General features: G+C 38.0%; 1 protein-coding gene across 3 annotated transcripts in view; it reads left to right on the forward strand.

Moving 5' to 3' along the window:
* Positions 1 to 1248: 1248 nt before the first annotated feature.
* Positions 1249 to 23887, forward strand: part of LOC131062424 (protein CHAPERONE-LIKE PROTEIN OF POR1, chloroplastic) — a 61806-nt gene continuing 39167 nt past the window's right edge. Inside the window, exons 1-5 of one of the 3 annotated variants that reach the window (XM_057996086.2) lie at positions 1291 to 1535; positions 2853 to 3114; positions 20971 to 21112; positions 21315 to 21676; positions 21833 to 21915. In XM_057996086.2, the coding sequence (XP_057852069.2) occupies positions 21489 to 21676; positions 21833 to 21915 (271 nt within the window). In that variant the 5' untranslated portion in view covers positions 1291 to 1535; positions 2853 to 3114; positions 20971 to 21112; positions 21315 to 21488. Of the gene's footprint in view, positions 1536 to 2852; positions 3115 to 20970; positions 21113 to 21314; positions 21677 to 21832; positions 21916 to 23887 lie in introns of all 3 variants that reach the window. The other 2 variants (XM_057996084.2, XM_057996085.2) reach the window with 2 other exon arrangements.

Consider the following 23887-nt stretch of genomic DNA (forward strand, 5'->3'; position numbering starts at 1 on the left):
CCACTTTGTTTTGAAGACGTTCGTTCTCACATCTTCGATATGCCCTCAAAATGCCATTTGCTGCTACACTACATCGAAGCAGATTGTATTCTTCATCCTTCATGACTATCGCTAAATAAAACCCGACACTCCGCCCATAAATGGGCTTATGAGGGACATTTGCTTGTGCAAGTCAATAATCATTTCCCCTTTCATCAATTTGGTCACCTTTAATGAGAGGGTCCTTTATCAGCTGCTCATTCCAGCAATCACATGTCAATCCTTCCAAACTTTGTTCAACTCAATCTACCAATATAGAGCTTCCATTTTGATGGCCTAATCGACTAACTTATCCACCTTCTTATTTCCTTCTGTATACACCCGAGACACCAATACTTTGTTAAACTTCACCAAATATTTTGAAATTTGGTTAAGCAACTTTTTCAATTTCCAATTCAATGTGTCTTTGCATCTTACAACATTAATTATAACTAATGAGTCTCCCTTGAGATGAATCTTCATGAATTTCAACCGATGACACACTTGTAGCCCCAACTAGACTACTTAAAAATTATCCTAAACAATACATCTAACCCTTAATGGGCTCAAATTTCCCCAAGAACCCCCATCAAAATTTACCTTCCCCAACCAATTCTTGGTGATACCCATCTAACATCTACTTTGCAAGATGCCTTTAGATTAACCCAACAAACCCCATTAATAGAGGGATGATAAGACCACTCCAAATATATTTAAAATGAGATCATAATGTTGAGAAGTACCTTTAAGAGTTTGTTATATGAAGGTTGAAATGTTGTCTTCCTCATGCCTTGATCAAGACATTGTTGTTATTGTTCGCATGATTTGAGAAGCAATCAATGCAATATGTTTAAAGTGAAATTGGTGGTGCAATATCTATCCTTTGGATGGTGATACCAACATAAATTTTACAATACTTTAATTCCTTTCTCTTGGTGTACTTTTAATTTCACTTATTACTTATAAAACTAATATATTAGAACATGTCTTAAAATACGTCAATTTTGATCTTAATTTAGATAATTTAATGAGTAATTAACAAACAATAATCATATTTTAATTTAGATTTACTACAAATCAACACAAAATAAATTTAAATCTAGAAAACACAATCAAACCCATCACATTTAAAATAATAATAATAATATAAATTAATAAATTAGAAGATGCACCGATAATTCAATTCTAGAACCCTTAATTAACTTAAATCAAATCGTGACATTGTAAACCTCGAAAGATTGTTCACATTCTAGGTGAACCTTTTGTAATCAATTTAGCGGAAACCTAATAACCAATCTTATCACTGTTCCTAGTTACTAATTTTTATTTTGTTTCAGTCTGACTGTAGGTTTCAACAATTTATATCTAAATTAATCAAGAGCGGTTGAGCTAAAACATCGCATAAGCGGGCTTTATCCCACTTCTGGAGAAGAGGGGGAAGCTACCTTAAGCTGTGCACTTTTGTTATGCTGAAATTGCACTGCAGGGAGTTGCTCTATCTGCATTCTTCTCAACAGGTCACCATCTCCTCCACTTTTCTACTTTCTGTTCAGCAAGTCACATTTTATTTTCAGTTTAACAGTACTACAGCGATTCTTCTCATTTTAAGGGCATTGCAAGCTTAATAAACTCGTACACTCACAAAACAACAATTTTAAGTAGGATAATAGCTATATGAAACATTGAATAGACATTTGTCAATCCAAATTTTTGCGAGCAAGAATTCCGAAGTCATCATGCGTTTTGTATTCCATAACCATCGTTGTTGTACCCTTTTAAACCTTGCCCATTTTGTTAGTAAATGGCAAAACCTTTTTCGTGGAAGATATCCAAATACCATTATATTGCCACCTGATGAACAATGGAAAAACCTAATTCAATGCCCAGTGCCATTATTTCTTTTGATCAATCAGCTGGTTATTGAAATTCCAATTTCCTTTATGCCATCAATTCTCAGAAGCTTCAAATTAGTTGTCTTTAGGGAGATTTGAACCTCTGCCACATTTGTGAGAACTGATAGTCTTCACTCACATTGGTAAAACTTCAAAAATAAGCTTCAAACCAGTTATTTGTATGAAGCGTTTTTAATTTGTTAACATCAATAGAAGGGAGTCAAGGGAGTCCATGTAATACTGGAAGGTTGCATCAATGTGGCTATCAGTAGTTCGACGTCAATAAACAAGGGCATAATGCAATGTGGTGCATGTGGAATGGTTGCATTTGAGAGCGGTGTTTCTAACGAAAAAACAATATGAAATTCAGGAATTCGCTTTCTCAATGCTTTCAGGAAGGAAAGACGAGGTAAAAGGTAATTTTTATTACCAAAAGTTTGTGTTAGAATGATATGCCTTTAGGTTGTTGAATATCAGCGAATGTTCATAGCTTCAGTAATAAGTAAGAATAGTCAAGTAGGCATAGTAATATTCTTGAATACGCTGCTGGCTTAAATGAGCTATCAGTTGGAAACAAATATTTGCAAGATTCTGGTAACTCGTGATGCACGTTTCTTAGTATAGTACCACAATGACAAAGCATGTTGCAAGTGTTTTTTTTACTGCATTTGCTATTCGTAGGAGACTCTCATCCAATTCATCCTGCACATTTTGGATAGAAATCTCAGTTACAGTTAATAGGCAGTTTCAAACTTGCAATCACCTATGTAGTGTCACCTTTTGTTGTACTTAGTAAAGGTACAAGCACCAAATGCTCATTAGTAACTATGATAAATATGTTTTGACCATTTGCATTTTTAATCTATGTATAGTTTCGTGCCTGTCATATTCTGCAGTTGGATTGCTATTTTAATTTGCAACCTTGTCTTGTATTTATTACAGGACCTGTTGTAATTTTGGAGGTTTTGATGAAATGTTTACGTGATCCAAGAGAAGCATGAACAGACACTACTGAAAAGAGATCTGCACAAACAATTAAATCACTCTATCTGTTGCATTTCTGGAACTTTTTTGTTCAAAATTTTACCTGATATGGGAGAACATGAATAAACACCATTCAGAAGAGATGCACGTAAACAAACAAATCACTCTGCAAAAAGTTGATCCAACTCAGTTAATAGAACAATTCACAGACTTGGTCATGGTAAATTATCAAATTGTTAATTACTTTTTCACAGCGATGCTATATAAGGTCCAGACCAATACATCTAGTAACTTAACATTTTCTGTTCATTTTATTTTTAACTTGCTCCTTTGGAGACAGCTACACAGGTTATGGCTTATTTCCTGTAATGCCCCCCATTGGGATATTCCTATATTTTACCCTAGAATCACAAATTAAGTAATAAGTAATGAAGTATACTCAAGGAATGCAAAATTACCAACCTTAAATCTTGATATAGATCCTGCAACCAAGTTAGTTATCATTTATCATATAATTGATGATGATTGTCTAATATCCATGAAAGATTGGAAAACATATAATCAATAATATTATAAAGAGAATCCTAATCCTTACATCACCATTGCAAATTACATGATGTGCATGTGGGATTCAATTAAAGACTTTCCCTAACAACCAAACCACACTATGGAATCCCTCGGGAAATCATATAAGGTGCCGGGAGCCTGTCCTTTCCAATCAAGCCCAAGAGCATGGAATGAACACCCACTCATTTGGCCTCTTGGCCCTACCTAGGGATTGGCGTACTTGATGGGGGACTCAGTGCTGCTGCCTCCTTATCATGTATTTTATCCTTCATTCCACAATAGGATGGTTGATTGGATAAAAGCATTAAAGGAATCCTTATTAATATAATTAATTATGCACGTATTAAGAAAAATTAACAATAATGAGAATATAATATCAAGGTCACAAGGAGACGGGGGTACTTGGAGGCTTTGGAGACTGGTACTGGTACTGGTACGGCTAATTTTCAAAAATAGGAGACGGGGTACTTGGAGATGCCAAATTTTTTCTTTAATATAATTTTATTATTTCCAAAAAATATCATGACAGAGAACTTTGAAAACAAGAACAATGGTGAAGTTTAACATTAACTTTAAAATTTAAATACAGAAATCAAAATGTCAAATCTCATTGTGTCAAAGAGTCAAAGAATTCAAAACTCACACTATATATTTCATATTAGATTATCATTACATATTGAAATTCAAAAATATTTAATAGTTGATGCTGATACACAAGCATAAAATAAAAATCTGAAATCTATCATCTAATCTTCAACATTTTGATCATCCATATCATGCTCCTCATCTATGATGCTCTCCACATAATCCTCACTCTCAAACTCAGGTTTCTCTGATGGTACTAGAACTAGGGGTAATTCATTAAGGCCATATGATTCAACCACTTCATCCACCATTGCTGCTGAATGATGGAAAACAGCGGTTTTGTTTTGTCTTTGACCTTTTCACATGCCTTTGGTGAGGGGAGATGCGTGGGAGACGGCCAGAAACTTGGCAGGAGACGGGGAGGAAGCAGGAGACATGGAAGTGAAGTCTCCAGTCGAAAATGAGGTCTCAGGAAGCGCAAAAAGTCTCCGATATGCATCTCTGTCTCCAAGACGCGTCTCAGGGGGTGGAGATGCATCTCCGGGTTACAGAGGAATATATATTAGAAGCAATATTTTAATTACTTATCATGCCAAAGTATTATTGAATTGGAGACATGATAAACAAGTCAACAAGACAAGTCCTTTTATGTATTATGCATCACACCAAGCACCTTGTAAAATATCAAGTCTGCTGACTTTCTCACTTATTAATTTCTAAAATCAGATTCATTCCCTTCCTTGTCTTCTTCGATCTCCTCCTTTTATATTCTATATGGTGGAAAGAATAGACATACCCTTTCATTTAGTTGTCTCTTGAAAGAGACACCACCCATACCTTTTTAAACAATCATGACTCCATTTGCATTGCAGCCTTTCACAATGTAATCGCTGCGTAATTGTAACTATTAAATCATTACTTATTAATGATTAATTGCTGCCCCCATCCTTCGCTGTACTTTAAATAATAATTACGGTGTAATATGTTCTTATTATCTTTGCTTAGGCTCAGTTTGAATGCTGCAATTTGCCGGTTAGTGCTGTGTTTCCTTTTGTGGAGCATGACTTGCTCATGGAAGAATATGATCAGCCTGTTTTCTTAATAATGATTATAATGCAGATGGATATCACATAGGTATATGTGTTTTGGATGGTATTCTGTTTGAAAATGGGACATTACATTTCCTCTGAGAACTGGTTAGAGACCTACTGTTATAATTTCACAGCCTGTAATATGTGGGAACAACACAAGTAAGCACACAGTTTTATATTTAATTATTTTAGAATGAGATGCAATACCTCTCAATAATGGGGTTGGTGGTGATAAGATCTTTAGGAAATCTTTAGTCTGATAGATCCTTGAAAAAGGTTTTCCACAAGTTAGAATTCAATGGGGAAGCTAACAGGAGACAAGGAAAAAAATTATTGCATATTTTGCAACAGAATTAGGGGGAAAATACTAGCAATGTTATGGTGACAGAGGCTTCTGTCAAAAGGACAAAGTTATCAATCAATCCGTCTATTAAATGCCCGATTGTTGAAGGTGACTTCTTGGTGATGATTGAAAGTATAAATAAGAAATATTGCCTCAATTAGATTTTGAATACTTCAATTGAAGAACCAAATATTCGTTTTTCTAATTTGAAGGAAACTCATCTTCCACATTGCCTGAGGGTAGAAAATTCAGTGCTGATTTCTTGGCTAGTAAGTGAATGGGTTTTGCTTCCAATGGAGGCCTTTTGTATACACATTTGTCATTTCACAAAGGTTCTCTATGTACTAGGGCTCACAAAGGGCCTACTGTTTGTCAGTCAGCTACTCAAACACAACCTCAAGGTGGAGTTTGATCATCAGCATGGTGCCAAAATTTGTCTCATTTGTGTTGGGATTAGGTGTCTCAACCTTGGAGTCCTAACATTGGCTATTTAATAATTGATTTATTCCAATTTGTTAATTTTCTAAGTTGCCATTCACTTTGTGGGTCCTCTTGGTGAGGTGACATCCTACATGGCAGTGATGAAATGGCATAATCTTGTTTTTTAGGAAATTGGCGTCCACTTGGAAGATTCTAGATTTTGGGAAGGTGTTGTCATATATTTCCAGTCTGGAGTGGAAATTGCCAAAGACTAAAGAGTCTTGGCTTGTGTTTTCTATTATGGATTGGAGTTGTATTTGAGCAATTAAAATTTATGGTGGAGTTCACTTTTGACAAGTGGTGTGAGGTAAGGAAAGTGCCTATTCCTGGTTATGGGAGTTGCTATGTTGAACTAGCATTACATTGGGCAAGATAACCGTTTTGGATGAGATAGGTGTTAGTGCTTTGGAAGGTTGCTATGTGCAACATGTCATGATAATGGTAATTGTATTATTTATGACATGACTTACCTCTTAGGCTTTGAAGTTGGTTTTGGAAACCATGGAAGCCTACTACTTTGTGTTGGGCTCTATAAATATGTGATGCCTTGGCTTATTTTGTAAGAGAAGTTGAAAGACAATGTTATGTTGCCGGAATTACTCTTGAATTTTGTAATAGTGTGAAGACTGCTGAAGAGCATTGGCTCTGTGCATTGTATTGTATCTGTTGTTGTTGCTGAGAATACAATTGAGTCTGGCTTTTGGAGTGTAGGTTTTTTCCCGAAAGGGTTTTCCCACGTATATGCTGTGTTATGTGTTTATTTTGTTTTGAATAACTGTTAATGTTTAATTAGATGTGCATCTAAATCTGTAATTGCGAAAGGTTTAAGAAATTTTTTGCATTCACTCTCCTGATAGTTCAGTGTAGGAAGCTATATTCCGCTACCTGGTTTCCTTTCAATTTGAGACAAGGAATTCCTCAATAATTACACGTTCCTTGAGTTGGGAAGTTTTTTTGCTTGATGATGTCATGCATGACAATCAGATCGTCATTCACTATGTGAGTCCAAGCTACATCTCTCTTGCATAGAAGATACAATTGCCTTAATGTCAAGTATTTGTTAATACTTTGTTCACATGATATGGTGAGAGGTCTACCCACCATTTAGAAGATTATTGAGCTCTATTCTAGTTGTCTTTTTTTTTTTGGTGGGTAATAAGTAGTATATTTTATTAATAATTTGAAAATGTACATCTATCCAATATAAGTAACAGTATCATCACCTTTTGAGCTCCGTGCAAACAAAAAACAGAGTTGACATTACCTACCTACCCAACCCACCCCAACATCTTTACAGCAAGCATTCCCCATCGTCTACCCAACCATAACATCTGTGGCATGAAGCCTACTTCAAACACCCAAAGCTGGGAACAAAAAACTGAAATTCGTCATAGGGGTGACCCAAAAAACATGAACCCCGATTCATTGCAGTTGAACAATAGGAAAACATAGAGAGCCAAAAACAAATTTTTCTAGCCAAAAAATGAGGCCAAGCGTCCGTCAGTGAAAAGACACTGTATTATTGAGACCTGCCTCCACTCGTGTCTCCTGCCACTCGCTTCCTTCCTGGTGCCCTACCTCGCCTTAGCCTTTTCCTTTGCATGCCGTTGTCGCCACCCTCACCATCCACCACCACCATTGCACCACCCCCAACTGCTTCCCTTTGCCTGAGAAGGTTCTTTAGCAAATCCCAAGCAATGAGGGCCTCGACCTGTCGCCCATCCCTGTTGAAGCTGGTAGGCAAGCTCATGAAGGGGACCAATTCATGCAATTCGGCCATTGCCGGATCTTCACAACCCTCACTCACGTCGAAACCCACACTAGGAACAACCCACTCCAAGACCAAATTCAATCCCACCATCCATTCATCGTCCACAATCGACTGCACCACCCAAAAACATTATCTGTGGTATCACCTAGCTCCGGTCCCCACACAATCACCATAATCACAATATCCATATTCGTTCGATATCGGTGTTTTGCATTCAAAAATACTTCCCCCTAGCAGCAATTCCATCAGGCGAATAAATTCTTCATCCCCCAGTTTGAAAGCCTCTTCATTCTCCTCGTCAACACCAGCCCGAAAAAAGCAGCCTGGGGCTTGGAGGTGATAAGGGGGAAATTCGCTTCCATACTAGCACCACCCACCCAAGAAAATAGCAGAGAAAATGAGAAAGGCATGGCCGAAACCAAAACCAACCAATATATTGCCACCGCAACGTTACCTATCCCATCAATCAAATCCCTCACCCCTTCATAAATGTTGTTATCATCATTCCTGGTTGCCAAAGCATTTAATCATCAATTCGTACCTCTCCAATCTCCTCAAATTTTTTTCCCAAATTTGATTGCATTTAAAGCCGCCAAGGCTTCTGCTATATTATTGGTGCTATTTCCATCTCTCTGAGCCCCGAAGGCAATGATGTTCCCTCTCTAATCCCTCACCACGAATCCTTTCCCAGATGGTCTAGGATTACCCTTTGATGCTCTGTCAAAATTAATTTTCATCCATCCTTCCTCAGGGCAACACCATTTATTCTTGAAAGATCTAGCAGAATTCTGATTCACTTGATGGAGCCCATGCATGGGTCTTAGTTTAATGCTCAGCCATTTCTTCTATATTTTTTCGTTAGTTGACGAAAGAAGGACATTTGGTTGCAATTTTTGTGAAGTAGCAACTCCCACAATTTCTTCAATCAAATGATTTATGCGGTTAAGGAGCCTCTCTACTGGTTCTCTCTTACCCTGGAAAATTCTCCTATTTCGCTCCTTCCAGATTTCCCACACCACTGATGAGGGGCAAACATCCCACACACAAGAGAGGAGTGACTTTTTTTTGTCCCCATGGCTATCTAGTGAATAGTTGTTTTAAAGTATCTGGAAGTGGCCCCTGCCAATCCAATTTCTGTTGAATCATTGTCTAGCATTTATGGGCCACCTCGCATTGAAGTAGCAGATGATCTAAATTTTCCTCATTTTTTTCACACACATAACACATATAGAAGGCCCCGCTATACCCAATCTTTTCCTCCTTTCACCTGTTAGAATCCTCCCTCTGATAGCTAACCATGCAAAAGCTCCCACTTTTGGGAGACAATCTTTACTCCAACATAAGCAAGAAGGCCAACTCTCCTCTCCTTCTCTCCTATTCAAAATTTGATAGCCAATTTTAACTGAATATTCACCATTGGACGCACCACACCAAACCACTCTTTTTCTGAGGTTAAAAGAACTTGTCTACTTCGAAAGATTTCTACCATTCTAGCTCTTTTATCTGGAGAAAGATTTTCTGCATCCAAAGATTTCCATCTCCACTCTTTGCCAAAAGCCCCCTGTCCCACCTCCACATAGTCTCTAACTCTGCTTCCCCATCTTTGACAAAAGAGGAGTTTTAGATCCAGCAGATCACCCCTATCACCCAGAGCAGGCCTTCCATCCCACGAGTCATCCCAGAATTTCTCTATGGATCCATCACCAATACGCCAAGAAATATGATCAGTTATGATCTGTCTACAAGAAAGAATGAAGTTCCAAATTGTAAAGCCTTTTGGAGGATTGCGAACTGTGAAAATTTGATGATCCAAATTGGAGTCCAAGTATTTTGCTTTTAAGATCTTTAGCCAAAGCTGATTCGGCTTGGAATATATACTCCATGCCAATTTTGCACCCATGGCATCATCTCTTAGGCCTGCACCACCCACCTTCTTTGCTCTACAAATTTTTCCCCAAGTTAACAATGGGATTTTATCTTGCTCTCTAGGTCCATTCCAAAAAAACTTTCTCATCTTTTGACTTACAATTTTCACCACCTTCTGTGGGATTTTCAAACACATCATTGAGAAGATTGGTATTGAAGAAATGATAGATTTCAACATTAAGATTCTACTAGCGGAAGAGAGCCACCGACTTTTCCATCCATCCATCCTCCAAAGACACACATCCACCAGATCTTTCCACAAGCTCAACCTACAAGCTCCCCCAAATAAAGGAGTCCCCAAATATTTGCCTGGCAAGGAACCGGTTTTCATACCCATTATTCTGCAAATTTCTTGTTGTTTTTGAATGGGAGTATTGAAAAAGAAAATCTCAGACTTCCTCCAATTAATACATTGCCCCGAGGCCTTGCTATACATATCAGTTGTAGCCTTCATGACCCTTGCCTCTCGAAACGTTGATTCCTCTATTAGTAAGGTGTCATCCGCAAATTGGAGATGAGTTATAGGATCCAATCCTTGAGCAGCCTTTATCCCCTTCCAAACTCCATCCCACTTCCTCCTCAAAATCAATCTCCCTAGCGCTTCAACCATAATAATAAAGAGGAAAGGAGACAAAGGGTCTCTTTGCCGAATTCCTTTATTAGATTCAAAAAAGCCTTGCAGACTCCCATTCACTAGAACAGAGAACCTTGGAGAGTTTATACAACAACCCACCCAATTGACCCATTCACTGCAAAAACCAAACATGGACAAAACTTTCAACAGGAATTCTTGGTTTACCTCATCATAAGCCTTTCTAATGTCTAATTTGACCATCATTCGATCCATTCTCGGACACCTGACCGAGTGGATCGTCTCATGAGCAACAATAATCCCTTCAACAATAGATCTCTGAGGGGAGAAACTACTCTGCTCCTCTGAGATGACCGAACAAAGAACCTTCTTCAATATGTTTGCCATGACCTTTGAAATGATCTTGTAAATTGTATTACAAAGGGAAATTGGCCTAAAATCTTCAAAAGTTTGAATTTCATCCCTTTTCGGGATTAGGGTAATAAAAGTATTATTCAAGTCTCTCAGCATAAAACCACAACATCTAGATTCTTCTACTAACTACCATAACTCAGCAGCAAAAATGTCCCATAGCTTTTGAAAAAAAATGGCCAGGAAACCATTCGGCGCAGGGGCTTTCTCCCCCCCCATCGAGAAAAGGGCAATTTGAACTTCTTCCATAGAGACCAGTTCCATTAGCATTTGATTCGGAGCTTCAAAAATACATTTCGGAATCACCCCCCACATCTCATTATCCATCCTTCTTGTTCAAACCCATTGAGCATCCCAAAAAAGTACCTAACCGCTTCATTATAAATGTCCCTAGGATCATCCAAAATCTGCCCTTCGGCATTAGCAATAGAAAAGATTTTGTTACATGATTTTCTGGCCTTAACTGAGTTGTGGAAAAATTTGGTGTTTTTGTCACCCTCTCTAAGTCATGTCTCCCGCGATTTCTGCTTCTAAAATGTTTCTTCTCTGGCCAGGATTTCAGAATATTCTTGATTAAGTATACGCTCCCTACTATAATCACTTTCCACTTTCCCTTTGGCAATAATCTTCTCATGCAACATCTCTAACTCCTTCTCTAGCCGAAACTTCTCAATGAAAATATCTTTGAAAGATTCCCTATTCCATCGTTTGAGACATTCTTTAATGTACTGGAGCTTTTTGAAAAAGATAAAAGCTTTCTTTCCTGACCATTTGGGAGCCGACTTCCACCAGTCCTCAATCAAATCTTTAAACCCTTTCGCCCCCAACCACATTTTTTCAAACTTAAACGGACATCTCATCGGAGCAACATCCTCCTAAACAATCAAACTAATCGGATAATGGCCTGATCCTGAAAAAAGGCATAATCTCTGCTTCACACACCCAGTTGCTTTTCGACCAATCACCAACCAAAAAGAACCTATCCAATTTTTCAACAATGTTCAAGAATCCACTTCGCCTATTTGTCCAACTAAATTCCCCTTTTTTAAACCCTATTTCCATTAACCCATTGTCAACCACAAAATCATTAAAGTCTCTTTGAGTTTGCCCAGCCCAGCCCAGCCCACCCTTCTTGTCTAATGGGCGTAGAATAGCATTAAAATCTCCCCCAATTAGAAAAAAGCCTCTTTATCTGCATCTAGAATTGTGGATAAATTCTGCCATAGGGTTCTTTTCCCAATTGTGCTATTTGGACCGTACACATTAGGAGGAAAAACATACAATTAAGAGGTTTTGAAAAGACCTTAGAACATACCCAATTATAATCTTGATTAATAATCTGAACATCAGTTGTAGTCTCATTCCATAGAATCCCAAGGCCTCTTGAGGCCCCTAGGGCTTCAACCAGATGGCATTTCCACCTAGAAAACCCTTTGTAAAAACTATCAAAGTCTTCAGAATTCAATTTTGTTTCCTGCAACATTAGAGTATTTGGTCTAGTTGATCAAGGCAACGCTTGATCAAACGAACTTTGTTAGGGGCATTGCGGCCCCTGACATTCCACAAAAGGACCTTCATTGCTCTTGAGAAAAGGCATAGCCTTTTCCCAATCTAAGTTTGCTTTGACCCTTGGCACTCCCAACCATCTCCAGCTTAGCCCTCGCCGATTTAGGACCTTTCCTTTTTCTCTCCCAATTCTTTGCTCTAGACATCCTCGAGGTGGACTGTCCTAGATTCCTTTTTTCCATAATACCTTCTTCCGCCTTTAAACCCAAGGGATCCTCCTCCAAATTCTCTTCCATAGGTTCAAAATCCTCATCATAGTCGTCAGAATTATCTCCATTGTCCTTAGCCTCTTCCAAAGAGCTATCAAGGTTTCTAACAGGAGAAATTTGGATACCCTTATAGAGGACATCATCCGTTTCCTCATCATCTCTACCTTATCCAGTGGGAAAACATGGTCTGTCGCATCAATCCTACATTGGTCCTTGGGCATGTAGGAGTCGTTCACTTGCCTTTCGTTCTCTTTGTCTCCGAGTGGCCCCTTAGGTTCAGCAACAGGGTTCATAAGAAATTTCCTTGAACTCAAATCCACTTTCATTTCCACAATATTCTTCAAGGGGTGAAATAGGTGCTCAAATTCATTAGGGTAATTAAATAAGGTACGGTGATTACTATTTCCTACAGGGGCCTTCTCAGAAATATTATTTGGGGCCAGTTTATACCCCGAGCTTGCTTTATCTATCACTTCCACACTGTCCACTTTTCCTTTCATCAACTCTTTTGATCCCGATAACTTCGTTGGATTAAACCCCACCTCCTCTTCAAATGTAGAATCAAGGGTATATATCCATTCCTGATGCCCCTCCACCAACCTATTCTCACCTGGGATAGGTTCATCTAGAGCTTCCATCATCTTTTGTAACTTATCCATTACCCTATTTTCCTCCAATGCTTTTCCTTTAGCGTCCATCAAACAGTCATCCGTCACATGCTTTGAACTCTTACATTTTTTGCAATTTCAACCACTTCTTCAATCTCAATCTTTGTTTCCAGATGCCTTCTGGGGAAATAATTTCAATTTCTGTCAGGACTGGAGGGAAGGGTTTCCAATAAACACAGATCCTGGAGTAAAGGCTGAAGTCCTTTTTTTCCACTGCATCCTTAGCACTAATGAATCACCCAATCTTATTTCCTATCAGCTTTAGGGTTTCCGGATGTTTATATTTGCTCGGGAGATTGTACAACCTGAACCAAACTGGAATTTCCTCCATGGATGTTGCTAATGGGTCAAAGTTTGGAGACCAATCTTTAATAAAAAAACCCCTACCCCCCATCAAGTAAGTCCCTCCATTCAGGATCTGCAGTTTTTCAAATGCTGTTTACAAATGACCAAATAGAAACCATTTGGAAGTGTGTTACTAGTAAACTCCTTGCTCCAATGCTCATTGCACCATTTTCTGACTCTAATATACCACTCCCTGGCCCATTTCGTGAAAAAAGCCTTCTCTTTCATAGAGGAAACTGCATCTTTCCATTCCTCATTTTCAATGTGCAAAGATAAAGAAACTGACTGAGTATCATCAAAACTTACCTTTTTGCTTTTGTTCTGATCTTTCATTCTCCAAAACTTCTTTTCGATTTCTTTAAAAGTTTTTGGCTTCTGACCTTCAGTATTACACACCTGTATTTGGGAAGAAGGAACCCTAGACCCATACTGCCCTTTGAGAAAGTTTTCTGGTATCCTCTTAGACGCTCTAAGGGAAGTATCCTCCCAAAACCTAGCTGGAGGATGCCAAGCATGGTTCTGGAAATGTCTGCCCTTCTGTCGTTGCTGCAACCCTTGACCTGTTGAATTTCACCTAAATCCTAGCCAGCCATCACCTGGAGCCATTCTTGATATTCTCTACTTCTATTCTAGTTGTCTTGTTGGTATGCAACATTGAGCTTTATTTTAGTCCAATGGCATGCAAGTTATTGGTCCCTTGAATTTGGTACACAATGATCTGTGCAAGTCCAAGGCACCTAACCTAACCTAACGTATTTTCCGCTTGTTGTGGATGATAATATTTGAAGGATGTGGGTGTATTGCTTTTGCACCAAAGATTGAACTCTTGAATAGTTCAAGGAATTCAAAGCGAAAACTTAAAACTGAGGGGGGAGTATGATAGCTAAAACTTCACCTCTTTCTTCAAGGAGCATGACATTAGGTGGTTGTTGACCACAACATACATGCCTCAACAAAATGATATTGCAGAATGGTGTAATCATACCATCATGGAAATGCCATAGAGCATATAATCAAATATCTTTCCTAGGAAATTTTGGCAAACAAAAAATATTGTTTCAATTTATCAAGGAAATTGAAAATATTGGGCTAGGGTTGGGGTTAAGGAAAAAATATATAAAATTGCTGCAAAAATCAGAAAAAACACCAACCCTAGATTTTTTTCATACAAAAATTCCAATTCTAGTTGAAAATATTCAATTATTCACCAAAAAATTGTGTTCTTTTATAAATTGTGATTTATCACATTTTATTTGTAGTAAGTTTGAATTTTTTTTTTTGGTAGAAACATGTTGATCTGATAAATCTAATCTTTTATGATTTTTTTGTAAATTATTGACAAAAGAAATGATAAAAGATGTATTGAGAGAAATTGTGATAATTTAAAAATAAATGTTTCTATGGTACATAGTATGTTAAAAGATTCAAGTCTCGCTCTTACATTTTTTGGCTGAAATAGTCCACACAAATGTTTTTGTTGAATTAAGCACCCACAAGAGCACTTGATGGCATCAGTCTTGAAGAGGCATGGATTGGACATAAGCTCTTTATTTCACACCTTTGATTGCTTGGATATATAACCTATAGGCATGTTTCCAAGGAAAAATGCAAAATTGGATGAGAAGTTATTGAAATGTATCTTTCTCGCGAATATGGTTTTGAGTTGAAGGGGTATTGACTCATGGATCATGATATGAAGAAGTTGTACATAAGTAGATATTTGATCTTTGATCAGAAAGGTGAGCCTGACACATCTTCCTCACAACCCCTTGCACTAGATTCTTCACTTCAAATCATGTCCCAAGAAGATGAAGATATACATATTGAAAATGAAGGAGATGGTGGTGATGAAGACTCTACCTAGCGATATCTACCTCCATCCATGACTACTGTGCACCAAGTATTAGAAGTGCTATACAATTACTGTGAAAGATGGAAAGAATATTTGAGTTAAATACACATCAACTTTAGGATCAAGGACTTGCAACGAAACCCATAGAGAAGTTAATCTAGCCCTCATCTGCCTAGTATTCAAAATTCAAAACCTACAACAGTTCAAGAAGCTCTCTAGTCATAGGCATGGAAAGATGCCATGGATGCCAAGTATCAAGCATTGATGAAGAATAATACATGGGAATTTGTTTATCTTCCTCCTAGAAAGAAAGCAATTGGATGTAAATGAGTATTCAAGATCATGTACAAGGTAGATGGAAGTGTAAACAAGTATAAGGCCCTCCTTTTATCGAAGGAAGGAAGGTATAGATTACGAGGAGGCATTTGCCCACACATTGAAAATTAAGAATACTAGGATGGTTCTAGCTATGGAAGCATAATTTGGGTGGAAGGGAAGAGTGCCTTCATGAGTGGAGATCTCAAAGAAGTCTGTCTGATACAAATAGAGGGATTCATTAGTGTGTAGAATTGTGAAATCTCTCTATATTTTGAAGTAGACTCCTAGAGCCTTGTACATCAAGATCAATGGACGTCTCCTACAATATGGATTCAATAGGAATCCATATGATCCTAATCTGTTTTTTATTTTGATTATTTCATCATCACTGGCTGTTCACAGCAAATGGTAGAACCCCCAAAGAATGATCTCAAAAGGTTGTTTAACATGACAAATCTCAAGCTATTGCACTATTGTCTTGGACAAGAGTTATGGTAGTCAAGGAATCATCTTTTGTGATAGGTGAAATACACCTAGACACTGCTTGAGAAATTTCGGATGATAGATTGCAAGCTTGTTTCTACCACATGGAGGCATGTTTGCACTATTTCACATAGATTCATAACTTTAGACGAATGCTACTGTTTATCATTAGTTGATAAGGAGTCTTAGTTTACCTAACCATTACTAGTCCAGATATTACCTAGCTGCTATGCTATCAATTATATTTTGAGGTTTATGTGGGAAGTGAAGACAACCGAGTGATTGTTGAGGTATGCCCATGGTACATTGGATTGTGACTTGGAGTACAATAAAAGTGATCAATTTTTATTGATTTGATACATAGATGTAGACTATGCTGTTGTTGTGTAGCTAGGTCGGATCCCTTCTAGGGCCGACCTAGTGCACAAAATGCCAAGTGGACTGTCGGCCTTGGCATTTGGTAATCTCAGTTGCATATAACCAATTTGGGGCAGGCCCTTTTTGGGCGAATTACATATGTGTAACTTGTAACTTCAAATAGGTCAGGACCTATTTATGTATAACTTGTAAATGTATTTTTTATTGTGTCTTGGTGCCTAAATTATCAATGTAACTTGTAAATGGGCTTTGACCCATATTTGAAATGTAACTTGACACCAAAGTTGATAGGCTGACCAAGGATCTATTTAGGACATTATCACATATATATAAGAAAGGTAACCTGGGCGATCAATGAAGCAATAAGCAGATTCATCCCTCTGCCTTATGCGAACTATCTACAGCAGCGAACTTCATCAAATTGTGCTTCTCAGTGAGCGAACTATCTATAGCAGCGAATTGTGCTTATCAGCCAGCGATTTGTCTACTAGGCTGGGCGAAGATCTTCTGGGCTGCCGAATTTGCCTTAGGTCTGCTGGAGCGTGTCAAGGCTGCCCAAAGGCTGTCTCAGTTTGACAGCGATCTGCACATCACCCTGACTTCCAGATTAAGATAAGTTTTGCTATAGTTGATTTATGCCCTAGAAGGGTAAACTTGTAATCTGCTATTGTGATTAATCAAATCAGATCTGAGATTATTGTTGCTGGGTTTTGCCTCTTAAGAGGGAGGTTTTCCCAGGGTATCACTGTGTTATGTGTGCATTTGTGTTTTCTGTTCTTTACTGTCAATTTGATTGCTAAGATTAACATAAAATCAACATGGTATCAGAGCTTGGTTTGAATTGATTGTGATCAGATTGTTAGCAGCACTTCACCTCCTTCTCGCCATTTCCAGCATTGAAGATGGTGACCGGTTTAAAAGTTGAAGATAGGCTTGACGGAGCTTTGAACTTCACCTCATGGAAGGCTAGAGTTCTTATTGCACTTGAAGAGAATGATCTACTTGAGTTTGTTGAAGGAAAAGATCAGCCTGAGCCTGAAGATCAAGAGGAGAAACTCAAATTTAAGAAGAATGCAGTCAAAGCCAAGAAAATCCTGATTGACTCCGTGAAGGATCATCTTGTTCCTATCATCTCCAAGATGTCTTCAGCCAGAGATACGTTCAAAACATTGGAAGGGATGTATGAGATCAACAACACAAGTAGAGCACTTGCATTGCATCAACAACTTCATCAAGTCAAGATGGCAAAGGGAGAATCAGTCATATCCTTCTTCATGAAGATTGCAGAATTGAGAGATCAACTTAGCGCCATTGGAGATGAAGTTGTGGACAGGGATATTGTCATGCTAGCGTTGAATGGCCTTCCTCACTCTTGGGAGCCATTTATCCAAGGCATAAGTGGGAGATCCAAATTTCCCAAATTTGATCGCCTTCGTGCTGATTGTATTCAAGAAGAGTCAAGGTTGATATCAAGAGGAATTGAGCATAATCATTATGATGTGGAAAATCAAGTCCTTGCTACTCACACTTCTATGGAAAGAGGCAAAAGAAGAAAGAGGGATAGTGACAGAGGTACAGATCCTGTTCCGAAAAAGAAGGAGGACTTATCTCACATCCAATGTTTTAGGTGTGACAAGTATGGTCACATTGCTCAAGAGTGCAAATCTAGGTCTACTCCTCTAGCTTCTTCTGCGGAAGTTGACATAGGGACACCTCAGGAGGAGCCAAGGTCAAATGTCAACTCATAAGGGTTCTTCTTCTAAAAGGAGGAAATGTCAATTTTTTCAGCTTCAGAGGGAGCCTGGCATTTCAACTTCAGAGGGAGCCTGACATTTTCAGCTTTAGAGGGAGCCTGACATTTTCATGAAGATTTGGTTAATGAGTTCTTCTCTGTGAGGGAGAAGTTCGAGGTGCAACCCCTTGTTAATGAGTTCTTCTCTGCGAGGGAGAAGTTCGAGGTGCAATCCCTTGTTAATGAGTTCTTCTTTGTGAGGGAGAAGTTCGAGGTGCAATCCCTTGTTAATGCATTCTTCTTTGGGAGAAGTTTTAGGTGAAAGCCCTCGTTCCACCCTCTGTGAGTAGGTATGGTGGATCCACCCTCTGCGAGTAGGCATGGTGGAAATGCACTCATCTTTGGGAGAAGTTTGAGGTGAAAGCCCTCTTCCACCCTTTGCGAGTAGTCATGGTGGATCCACCCTCTGCGAGTAGGTATGGTGGATGTCATGATTTTTTTATTTTAATTTTTCCATGATGAGCTTGTTCACCCTATGGGAGTGGTGAACGTCATGTTGAGATGACAATAAGCACTTATGTCTTTCATCCATGCGAGTAGCCATGGTGGTAGTCACTATGTGACTTGGTTATTCAGAAGGAATCCTCCCTAGCTAAGAGGGAGTGCTGTTGTGTAGCTAGGTTGGATCCCTTCTAGGGCCGACCTAGTGCACAAAATGCCAAGTGGCCTGTCGGCCTTGGCATTTGGTAATCTCAGTTGTATATAACTGATTTGGGGCAGGCCCTATTTGGGCGAATTACATATGTGTAACTTGTAACTTCAAATAGGTCAGGACCTATTTATATATAACTTGTAAATGTATTTTTTATTGTGTCTTGGCGCCTAAATTATCAATGTAACCTGTAAATGGGCCTTGACCCATATTTGAAATGTAACTTGACACCAAAGTTGATAGGCCGACCAAGGATCTATTTAGGACATTATCACCTATATATAAGAAAGGTAACCTGGGCGATCAATGAAACAATAAGCAGATTCATCCCTCTGCCTTATGCGAACTATCTACAGCAGTGAACTTCATCAAATTGTGCTTCTCAGTGAGCGAACTATCTATAGCAGCGAATTGTGCTTATCAGCCAGCGATTTGTCTACTAGGCTGGGCGAAGATCTTCTGGGCTGCCGAATTTGCCTTAGGTCTGCTGGAGCGTGTCAAGGCTGCCCAAAGGCTGTCTCAGTTTGACAGTGATCTGCACATCACCCTGACTTCCAGATTAAGATAAGTTTTGCTATAGTTGATTTATGCCCTAGAAGGGTAAACTTGTAATCTGCTATTGTGATTAATCAAATCAGATCTGAGATTATTGTTGCTGGGTTTTTCCTCCAAGAGGGAGGTTTTCCCAGGGTATCACTGTGTTATGTGTGCATTTGTGTTTTCTGTTCTTTACTGTCAATCTGATTGCTAAGATTAACATAAAATCAACATATGCAAGATCCTTAGATGTCAAGAAATCAAATTTTAGATTTGTATTCTTTTTGGATTTTGGTCCGATATCTTGAGGAAGTAAGAAGCAAACCACGAATACTTGATCTTCTATTGAGGTAGGATATTGCATTGCAAGAGTAGCTGTCTGTGAAACTCTATGGCTGTCAGGTTTTGACAGTGATGGTTGTACTAGAGACACAACTTACACTCCTACATTGCAACAATTAGAGTGTGTTGAAGCTTGCAAATGGTATTCTATTTCCATATACACATAGTACTTGAATAACTAGTTATGAAAAGATGTATAAGAATTACTTTTCAATTGAAACTTTGGCAAATTAGTAGCAAAATCACTCAATCTATCATATTTCTTAGTAGCACTTTAGAAAGTTCCCATACAATCTGATAAGTTCAGGCATGCAGGTTATATTTCTGTGATTTAGATTTGAGTGTTGATCTAGCATTGTTTGGTTGTCTTTCGAAGCAATCTTGTCATTTCAAATGCATTTTCAAAATTGCAGCTTTATGTAAATTTTATATATACCAAGCATATGGAAAACTTTCTTGTACACATTATTTTCAAAATGAAACGATTTTTAGATGTCTGACATTGCATAATAGTCTCTTCATGAGTGAATTCTAGTACTGTTGTTATAGGTGGATTGGCAAGGCCCTGTTTATTCCCAACATTGGTCATGAGCTAAAAACCCAAGGGGTACAGAAGTTGAACTTTGGGTAAAATAAATTAAAAAAGAAACTTCATCTGGGGGTTTTCCAGAAAAGGATTTGCATACACCAAATTGGTGTGCTGGCTTGGCCTGCTACTTATCAATTAGAAAACAGAAGAGCTCAAATCGGTTTTCTTCTCTGGTCTGATTCTCTGATATCTCAAAGCGGATTGATCAATCAGGTAACAGTAACCAAAACACTAAAGTCCAAAGGTATTGCTTTCCCAAGAAGGATATAGCTTACAAAGGTCGTTGGAAGGGGAAAAACCTTCCTGAAATAGGAAATTCATGGCCTATCATTCAAGCAGATACAATTTTGTATTATTTTTGTCAACAGTGTTGAATGTAAGTGTAACAATTAAATCATACATTTAGTAAAACTGCATGAACTAGAGAAACTATCTTGCTTTTTAAAAATTTGCAACATTCTTTGCTTGTTAGGATGTTGACTTAATTGTGGTGATTGAGTAGCTTGTTTCTTGATCACAGTTTTCAGTCTTCTAGGATGAATTTGGATACTTATATCTTTTGTGCATCATTTGATGTAGACAAAGAGGGGCTCTGGTTGCAGAGACAAAGAAATACATTCTTTATTCTTTGGTTTTTTCTGCTCCTTAAGGATGATCTAGTCACATTGGTCTGGTGGAGGCTAATAAATTTCTATTTTTGCTCATATGTTTTACATTGAAGGTACTTTAATATGGACTTTCCTGTGAATCTGACACCCTAAAGTAATTTGTTTACTGTTAAAAGTGCTTTTATTAAAATTCGATTTTCAGATGACTCTATAATGCTTTTAATTTGATCTAGTTTTAACTTTTAACCTATTCATTCTTTTTGGTATCTTTCTTATTTTTGAAATAATTCTTCTGTTGCCCTTGGCATCTTGCAGGATTCACCGTTTTATCTTGAGGTATAGTTCAGGCTATGTTCTCACTGTAACAGAGATTCCTGAGTATTACAACAGGACAGCTTTATCATGCTGGGTTAACAGAAATAGAATATTGATTTTCTTTCGGAAATCTTGATGAAAAATAGTCTGCAAGAATTGGGCTGAGATTACACTATGACGTCTTCATCAGCATTTTCTTGTAGTTTTTGTGAAGCACCAAGATCTGCTTTACTTACTTATCAATCAAAAGTTTCTGGAATACAAACTCCAACTTGCTGCTTACCTAGGCTGGAAAGGAAGAACTCTAGGATTTTCTTAAAGGCTCAAAGGAAAGACTTCAGTATCAAATACATGGATGGCTTGTATGTTTATGGACATTTCCATTTGCTAGGATGCTTACATTATACACATATGCATTGTACACTGCCATCTATTCGATAGTAGCTATTTCATGATGCTTTATATCCAGTTGTCATATCCTAATGCTCGAGTTACTCCAAATTTTTTGTCTTTTGCAGACACTGTTTGAACACCATGGTTTCCAGGCTTTGCCTTCGGCGCTTCATTTCGATGAGATGTTCAATGGATGTTTCATTTGGTGGTAAGACCAACAAATTATCTGGCAAGCTTTATGTATCTTTCCAAGTTTTTCTTCTGAATTCTATATGAGAGGAAGGGATGTGATTATGATGATCTATATATCTTTCCAAGGAGTTTGTATTATAAGGTTTTTTTTTTGAATTCTATGTATCTTTCCAAGTTTGGTAATACTCTCAGATCTCTGTCATTGCTTTATGGGCTGTATTCTATGATTATTGTGGGCATTTTATAGGTAAAGATAGTATTTTAGGTCACCACGAAGCAATACATCAATTTGGTGTAAGAGACCTCCCTAAAAATGCACATATTGGTAAAATCTTGTATTTCTAGATTTTGACCTCTTGACCAAGTTTAGTAGTCCACTTGAACTTGCCAATACACCTACATCCATAGTAGCTAGATATTTATGTAATTTCACAGGGTATAATCAAGGCAATTGCCCCATTTTCTTGGAAATCTCGCATGGCATTTTCAAAATATTAAGTTCTTAGGATTCTTGTGGCCTTAAATGAGAATCATCTTAGTAAAGAGGGATAAAGCAAATGGATCTTATCAACAAAAAAATCCAAGCTTCCTCTTTGGGATGATTACTTGTAGTTTGAAGAGTTTTATAGAGAGTTTTCCGTTGGCTTTGAGAATGAAAACTAAACCTGGCTTGCATTTGTGTTTATGAATTGTAAGTGTCATTAATTTTAGAGCTACAATTTACATGAAGAAAGCAATTAAAAGGGACGCTTTATTATCTCAAGTAGCTATCTATTACATTTTATAATTTTTGAAGTTGTAGATGCTTATAAACATACTATGCAACAAACATTCTATGTAGCACATCTTGTTGGATCATTGATGTTGAATGTGACAACCATAAGCCCTAAGATGTGTTGACGTGTATTTTGTACACTATCAAACACAGAATAAAATACCTAAAGGTACCTTATCCTCTCTTGAGTAAAGCCTCCGAATGCTGAAGATGTCGCGAAAAAGATCAATCGGGGTGACTTCAAGGTTCTTGTATGTAGGGTCTCTACGTGTGGATAAGCTCTCTGTGGTATGATGTGATTTGCTGGAATCACAAAGGGACTTACACTTGATGCCTGAACTTCTGATTTGCTTTGAATATTGTTGGAACACAGGATTTTACTAGCTTTGACTTGAAAAAAAAGGAAAAAAGAGGAGGGTGAGGAAAGAATCTAATCCTAATACTAAGGAATGTAGGAGCAATGATTGATCTTTGATGAAATTCTAACTAGGTCTTGTTTTGACATCGCAGGACCATCTCCACAAGGCTAGTGCGATCTTCGAAGGAAAGCTTTATGATGTTCAAATCATCACTACAGGCATAGACACCATCAGGTTGATGCATATCAATGAAGAAGCGACAACTGAAGTTAAGCTTAAGTTGAATGATTCTAGTTGACTACGCAAGGCAAGTCTGCAATCAACAAACTGCTAGTAGTATGGATATACGAATTCCACCATCAATCAAGCGCATTTCTTCCATTCATCTAATAACACGAAATCAAATATGAGAAGTATAAAGACCATGCAAATTGTCGAATCGACCCATAAATTTCACCATTTCTTCAATGAAGTTACAAGTCTTTTACAACAACATCTTGGCAACAATCTTTGCCTTCTCTCTCTACTCTACTCTACTAACTGCTTCCAACTATTTCTATTCTATTTCTAACTATTCTAACTCTTTCTAATTGCCTTTACAAAATGAAATGCCAGGGCTTATATAGTGCCCTCAATACAATTCGATGGCTTAGATCAATTCGAGATCAATGGCCAAAATTCAACAATGAAAACCCTAATTAGGGTTTGTTACAACCATTACATAACATTTAATGCTTGACCAATGATAAAATTGTATTGCCTGGACACATGTCCTCTCTAGAAAATTCCACCAATGGATAGCTGGGGTAGGTACATCGGAGTTTGTGCCACCTTCCATGAGTTAGGTACATTGA

The sequence above is a fragment of the Cryptomeria japonica genome, chromosome 3 (genome assembly GCF_030272615.1).
Source record: "Cryptomeria japonica chromosome 3, Sugi_1.0, whole genome shotgun sequence".
Taxonomy (NCBI): domain Eukaryota; kingdom Viridiplantae; phylum Streptophyta; class Pinopsida; order Cupressales; family Cupressaceae; genus Cryptomeria; species Cryptomeria japonica.